The sequence below is a fragment of the Pelophylax lessonae genome (assembly GCF_965119305.1).
Source record: "Pelophylax lessonae genome assembly, chromosome: 9".
NCBI classification, from domain to species: Eukaryota; Metazoa; Chordata; class Amphibia; order Anura; family Ranidae; genus Pelophylax; species Pelophylax lessonae.
The window spans coordinates 105,770,856-105,778,661 of NC_138776.1; the positions used below are offsets into that span (position 1 = coordinate 105,770,856).

Sequence of the window (7,806 nt, forward strand, 5' to 3'; positions counted from 1 at the left end):
CTGTTAGAGAAATTAACCTTCTCTATTTGTGTTGGTGATCATTGTCACTAAACCCTGGTTCACACCAGTGTGCCTCGTCATGCGACTTGGCAATTCAAAGTCCCATGACAAGTCGCACCCCATTTGCTGCAAAAAAAAGCTCCAGCAACCTTGAAAAAGGTACCTGTACTATGTCAGTGCGGCTTGCATTGACATCTGTTAAATGAAGGCGCACAGATGTCAGCAAGCCGCACATGAAAAATCGCACTGATGGTCAGCTTTGAAGTTGTGGTGAAGCAGCGCAACTACAAAGCTGTACTGGTGTGAACCAGGGCAGAAACATACAAAGATTTTGCAGTTGCACCAACCCAAAAAAAGCCCACAAAGAACTGGAATTAAATAAGCGGCATCCACCGCAGCAGAGGTTTCAAGTTTTATATGTTCTAAGAGCTTCCTGTCAGAGGATTTCAAGACGTCTTAGATATGCTTATTTTATCCTTACTAAAAGTCTAGAGCCTTGCCTACTTACAAAGCAATAAAGGGATGTACTGTTTCAGCTTTAGTAGTAGGAGTAAAGAAACAGATAACACAAAAAAAAAAAAAAACACGCTCCATGACAGCTGAGAGTTAGGGATCCAGGGATCCTGTTAGGTCCAATATAGACCTGGGTCAGTCTTGTGTATGGCACAACTTATTAAAAATGTATAAACCGTAGCGCTGGATCCAAAGGCATATAGAAATTTTTTATTGTGGGGAAAAAAAAAAAAAGAAAAAAAATTATACATTCACTCACATATCTATCCAGTCTGGGATGGACAGGGATCATGAGACAAAAGTACACAGCAGCTAGATTAACAGCCATGGCAGACATAGATGGATCTCATGCTGAGAGAGACTAAAGCTGAAGATACACAATGCCAGCTCGCAACCTGCTGGAGGAAGCCAATGCAACCAAACAGTGGATGGTGTAGGAGGAAAGCATCTCATTGTAAGCCCTGTGAGGAAGGAGACACTAGAAAAACACAGCAACGCCAGCTGCTGACTCCTGTGCACCCAATCCGGCTCCAGGACCACCACTCCAGGAGTTAAACTCCCAAGCTATGGGGCTGATGGCTGTGTATTGAGCCTATACTCTGTATGGCCACTAAGATCAGAGCTGGTCGGGGGCAAAGGAGTCAGCAGCCTGTGCTGCCATATTTGTGTAGTGTGTCTACCCACACATTGGGCTTACACCAAGGTTCCTTCCTCGTAGACCATCCAGTGTTGTGTTGCATTGGCTTACTCCAGGTTTGCATTCAGCACTGCCATGGCTGTTAATCTAGCTGCTGTGTACTTTTCTTTTGTCTCATGATCCCTGTCCGTCCCAGACAATGGATACTGTGGGGAAATTATAATTTAAACCCCTGCAAATTTTATACGTTTGCCCACTTACAAAGAAATGAAGAGTCTACATTTTTTTTATCATATGTGTATTTTAAATAATAGAGACAGGTTATCAACCAAAAAATCCAGTAAAAACACATGATACAAATGTTATAAACTGAGTGGCAAGCACAGAGGTAAGCAGTTTCTTGTAGTTGGCATACATCTCAAGAGAGATTTTGGTCCACTCTTCTTTACAGATCTTCTCTAAATCCCTAAGGTTTATTGGCTGTCACTTGGCAACTCAAAGTCTCTGCTCCCTACATACATTTTCTATAGGATTAAGGCTAGGGTACTCCATGGCCTTAATGTGCTTCTTCTTGATCCACTCCTTTGTTGGTTTGGTGGTAGGTTTTGGGTCATTGTCATGCTAGAAGACCCATCCACGATCCATCTTCAGTGTTCTGGCCAAGGGAAGAAAGGTTGTATACATGTGGCTCCATCTATTGGCCCCTTAATGCGGTAAAATTGGCTGTACCTTTAGCAGAGAAACAGCCCCAAAGCAAGACCTCCATGCTTGACTGTATATGCATAATCAGAATTTTTCTTCCTTCAAACATGGCGAGTCGAGTTAATGCCAAAAAGCTCAATTTTGATCTCCTCTGACCACAGCACTTTCTCCCAATCCTTCTCTGAATCATTCATTGGCAAAGCTTCAGACGGGCCTGTACATGTGCCTTCTTGAGTAGGGCGACATTGCAGGTGCTGCAGGGATTTCAATCCATGGTGGCATATGGTGTTACCAATGGTTTACTTGGTGACTGTGGTCTCAACTGCCCCAAGATCATTCACAAGCTCCTCCGGTGTATTTGTGTCACTTGTCTCATGATCATCCTTACCCCATCAGGCGAAATCTTGCATGGAGTTCCAGACTGAGGGAGATTGATGGTTATTTGTTTTTCTTCAATTTGCAAATAATCGCTCCAATAGTGGTCTCCTCACCAATCTTCTTGCTGATGGACTTGTAGCCTATTCCAGCCTTGTGCAGGTCTACAATTTTATCCCTGACATCTCTTGATAGCTCTTTGGTCTTGCCCATGATGGTGGTTTTGAATGGAAGAAAATAAAGATTCTGCGGAGAGTTGCCTTTTATAAACATAACGAGTTGTCATATGCACCTTCTTAAATTGACAGGACTAAGCTGTGTACCACATGGGCACATATTGTAGCCAGTCTGCGGGAGTCAGAATTATTGTTGGTTGGTATGGGATCAAATACTTTTTTACTCTCTGAACTGCAACTCTATTTAGAACATTTGTATCATGTTTTTTTTCTGGATTTTGGTTGATATTCTGTCTTTATCATTTAAAATACACATATGATAAAAATTCTAGACCTTTCATTTCTTTGTAAGTGGGTAAACTTACAAAATCTGCAGGGATCACAATTATTTTCCCCACTTTGTGTAAGTGGATACAATGCTTCAGTTTTATACATGTTTATTAAGATACAGACGATTCTCGACTCTATTTTGGTGCAACAGTTAAAAAATACTCCAGTTTTATTATGTCACCAGATAGATTATGGCATGAATAACCATAACCATCATTTCCACAGAGAGTGTCAGAAATTTACTAGGCTGCTCTTGATTTTGCAATTGCCAATATGGACTATACACAGAGTGGTCGGCGCTCTGCAATTTGTGATTTCAGCAGGACAACAGTAATCCATTTTGCTTTGTTTGTTTCCTTTCCCTGCCATTCACTTTCTTTCTACTGATTAAAACAATTACAGGCTCAATTAAAGGATGTCCCATCACCTGATCAAAGGCAAAAACTACTGGCAGTGCATGCTGGGACTAATAGATCCTTTACAGCTGCAGGCGCAAACCCTGATGTACAGGCAACCTATAAAGGCTGTCACTGGAATGAAGAGAGTCGAGAAAGGTATCCCATTTACCCACAAGATCAGGCTTTTTCAAGTACATTATTACCAGAGAAAACAACGTATTTTTGTCAACTCATACCCTGCTGCAGAACATATGGTAATTGTAAGGAAGATACAGGAGGCTAATAACAAAGATTGCTGCAGGGAATCCTTCTGCGTCTTATCGAAATGGCAGCATTCCGTGAAACAACAGATAATGACTTGATTATGCCTACAAGCCAAAGTTTAATAATCCAGAATAAACACTGAGGATAAACTCCATATACCAACAGAGAATGTTAAATACCAGAGAAAAGAGGCCAAGACGAGAGATATAGGTGCTTATTTTACATACAGTATGCTTGGTGAACAGCAAAAAGCAGAAACAGGTACCAATAACACTGGCACACTTTTAGATCTAATCCCTGTGAAGATCTTCTGTACCTTTTCTATGGCCAAGCTTCATCTAAATCAAACAGATCTAATTAGCCAGCTTTAAAGAAGATTGCCTAGCTTGGTCCAACAGGTTTTTGCAACAGTTCAATCACAAAATAGTGACTACATGACTTGTGGTTTAAATAGAGGTTACATTTTTAAAAGCTCAGCAGCAGGAAATCTTACTCTTACTGAAAATTACGAAAGGCATATTGACACCTTCAAGATTCACAGTACAAATAATTCTCAAACATTATTTCAGATTATCAAACAATATGAAATAAGCACAACCTGGGATTCCGAATCTTTTTCCCAGGCACACTGGACTTTAGCTCCCATATCATGACCCGACCATCACTAATGATCAGAGCAACCGTATTCTCACTTATAGGGCTGCAAGCGATGCTATATGGACGCACGGTCTTGGTTACCCGGATAGCGTCACACTGGCATTTCAGGTCGTAAGTCATTTCTGGCACTGGATCAGCCTCTGTGGAGAAAATAGAACAATTACTTAATGTAGATCTCACATTCCTATGGGAGAGTTCACATAATTTGAAACAGTTTTACTCCAAATCCATGGTGAGAATGATGAATACAGCCATTTAAATTACCCACAGGGACTAATTTGTAAAGCTCAAAATGCAGCAGCTTGAATGTTTTGTTGTTTTTTTTTTTCCCCTTACGTATTGTAGCTCACACAAAATATTTATGCATCCATTTTCCTAATGTATGATGATGATAATGTCCTAGAAAGAAAACAAATTTGTTCAAAGACATTGAAAGCAGATTTTAACGCCACTTTGTTTTCTGACAATATTTACATGATACAACTACTGTATGTAGTTATAGCCAAACTAGCATTTCTATTTTATAGGGCTTTTCCCAATTTCCATGAAAACTTTGGTTGGCTGACTGTGGGATAGCAAAAGCCGAGAGCTCCCACCACAATAACTTATGACTGAAGATACATTGCATTTGACTACAATGTATATCTTACTAAAGGAGAAATAAAAGGCTAGTCAAAAGATCCCTTCCCTCTGGAAAATACTTAAATCAAGAAAACACGCATACATATTCTACAAGACCTGAGCCCAAACTAGGCAGATTTTGCAATATAGTTGGGATTTCATGTATCCACAGATTATGGGTGGTTGGATCGTGCAACAGTTTCATATCCAGGAGCACCAAACAGTCACCCGACTGCCGACTCTCCAGGATGACTCCTGAATAGGTTTGAGAACCTTGTCCAGCTACTATTTGTACCTCTGGAAATAAGCAGGCTCTGAAAATAACATACCACTCTCCAGAGGTATCAACGAGTACATTCCGCCTACCCAAGCACACATTAATAGCACGGCCAAACAGTCCCTTCACTGATGTGGGTGTAAACAAATGTGCAGAAGTATGCCTAACTATTTAAAGTGTTACTAAGCCCACAACAGTAAAACTAGTGTGTATATGCAGTAAAGCATGCTTGTTATACTCACTGTGGAACCGAAGGGGTTATTCCTGTGCATTATGTAAAAAGGCTCTTTGATCCTGTCTCCTCTGACACTCCCCTTTTTGCAGAATCCACAAAACCATCTCTGGTTTGTACACAGGCTAGGAGACAAGCTGCACATGATCAGTTTGGTGTGTATTGCTAGAGTGTTTTTATTCCTTAGGAGAGTGCATTTGATCGGCACAGGGTCAATCAGCACTGTCCAGAGGACCTGCATCCTCATAGGACAATCATGGGGGAATGAAAAACACCACCTACAAATTTTAACTAGACAATAATAGAAGTCACAAGACTGCTCTAACTGCTAATGAGAACATGTATTTAGCAGTTTATATTTACTAAAACTATTGTATTTCCATGTTCTGTGGGAGACCAGATAAAGCGAATGCAAGGTCCTGGGTTTAGTAACACTTGAAAAACCTTTAATAAACCCTATGATTCGCCTTCTTCTGAAAATCTTTTTACAGTGCAGCCCGACTGTCTTTATACTGGAATGCTACGTGCCAGCTGAAAGTTGTACACAGGCTTGAAGTATGTATTCATGCTCTGTACCCTGACGGGGAAAGATAAATACATAGTTTGACTTACTAGAGAGCACAGGCTGGGTGAAACCAATGCAAAAAAGTTAAAGTGGTTGTAAACTCTTACATACAGTGGGTACGGAAAGTATTCAGACCCCCTTAAATTTTTCACTCTTTGTTATATTGCAGCCATTTGCTAAAATCATTTAAGTTCATTCTTCTTCCTCATGAATGTACACATAGCACCCCATACTGACAGAAAAACACAGAATTGTTGACATTGTTGCAGATTAAAAAAGAAAAACTGAAATATCACATGGTCCTAAGTATTCAGACCCTTTGCTCAGTATTTAGTAGAAGCCCCCTTTTGATCTAATACAGCCAGGAGTCTTTTTGGGAAAGATGCAACAAGTCTTTCACACCTGGATTTGGGGATCCTCTGCCATTACTCCTTGCAGATCCTCTCCAGTTCTGTCAGGTTGGATGGTAAACGTTGGTGGACAGCCATTTTTAGGTCTCTCCAGAGATGCTCAATTGGGTTTAAGTCAGGGCTCTGGCTGGGCCATTCAAGAACAGTCACGGAGTTGTTGTGAAGCCACTCCTTTGTTATTTTAGCTGTGTGCTTAGGGTCATTGTCTTGTTGGAAGGTAAACCTTCGGCCCAGTCTGAGGTCCAGAGCACTCTGGAGAAGGTTTTTGTCCAGGATATCCCTGTACTTGGCCGCATTCATCTTTCCCTCGATTGCAACCAGTCGTCCTGTCCCTGCAGCTGAAAAACACCCCCACAGCATGATGCTGCCACCACCATGCTTCACTGTTGGAACTGTATTGGACAGGTGATGAGCAGTGCCTGGTTTTCTCCACACATACCGCTTAGAATTAAGGCCAAAAAGTTCTATTTTGGTCTCATCAGACCAGAGAATCTTATTTCTCACCATCTTGGAGTCCTTCAGGTGTTTTTTTTTAGCAAACTCCATGCGGGCTTTCATGTGTCTTACACTGAGGAGAGGCTTCCGTCGGGCCACTCTGCCATAAAGCCCCGACTGGTGGAGGGCTGCAGTGATATTGACTTTCTACAACTTTCTCCCATCTCCTGACTGCATCTCTGGAGCTCAGCCACAGTGATCTTTGGGTTCTTCTTTACCTCTCTCACCAAGGCTCTTCTCCCCCGATAGCTCAGTTTGGCCGGACGGCCAGCTCTAGGAAGGGTTCTGGTCGTCCCAAACGTCTTCCATTTGAGGATTATGGAGGCCACTGTGCTCTTAGGAACCTTAAGTGCAGCAGAAATCTTTTTGTACCTTGGCCAGAACCGTGCCTTGCCACAATTCTGTCTCTGAGCTCTTCAGGCAGTTCCTTTGACCTCATGATTCTCATTTGCTCTGATATGCATTGTGATCTGGAAGGTCTTATATAGACAGGTGTGTGGCTTTCCTAATCAAGTCCAATCAGTATAATCAAACACAGCTGGACTCAAATGAAGGTGTAGAACCATCTCAAGGATGATCAGAAGAAATGGAAAGCACCTGAGTTAAATATATGAGTGTCACAGCAAAGGGTCTAAATACTTAGGACCATGTGATATTTCAGTTTTTCTTTTTTAATAAATCTGCAACAAATGTCAACAATTCTGTGTTTTTCTGTCAGTATGGGGTGCTATGTGTACATTCATGAGGAAGAAGAATGAACTTAAATGACTTTAGCAAATGGCTGCAATATAACAAAGAGTGAAAAATTTAAGGGGGTCTGAATACTTTCCGTACCCACTGTATACCCAATAAAATGGCTGGCATCAAGTGATACACAGAGATTAAACAAATTCTCCCACATAAATTTTACCTGTTTATTTGCAGTCTTCTCTGCTCTACATCCATTCAAAGTTCAGAAGTTAAAAAGCTAATTTGAGCCATCAGAAAAAAAAAAAAAAAAAAAGGGGGCAGAGAGCTGAAATTACACTCTTATGAGCTCAGTGAGGTGAGCTCTGACAGATTATTGGAGGGGAGGGAAGGGAACCCCCTTCCCCTTCACACAGCACAGAGGAACAGAGCTGAGGCTGTCATTTAGCTGGAGATCCCTCTCCTGT

The 7,806-nt window shown here is 41.4% G+C and overlaps 1 protein-coding gene across 1 annotated transcript in view; it reads right to left on the bottom strand.

The window, feature by feature from the left end:
• WDR11 (WD repeat domain 11) overlaps positions 1-7,806 on the bottom strand; it is a 190,947-nt gene that overhangs the window by 117,444 nt on the left and 65,697 nt on the right. The window contains exon 8 of the mRNA XM_082269198.1: positions 3,994-4,192. Within this exon, the coding sequence (XP_082125324.1) occupies positions 3,994-4,192 (199 nt within the window). The remainder of the gene's footprint in view (positions 1-3,993; positions 4,193-7,806) is intronic.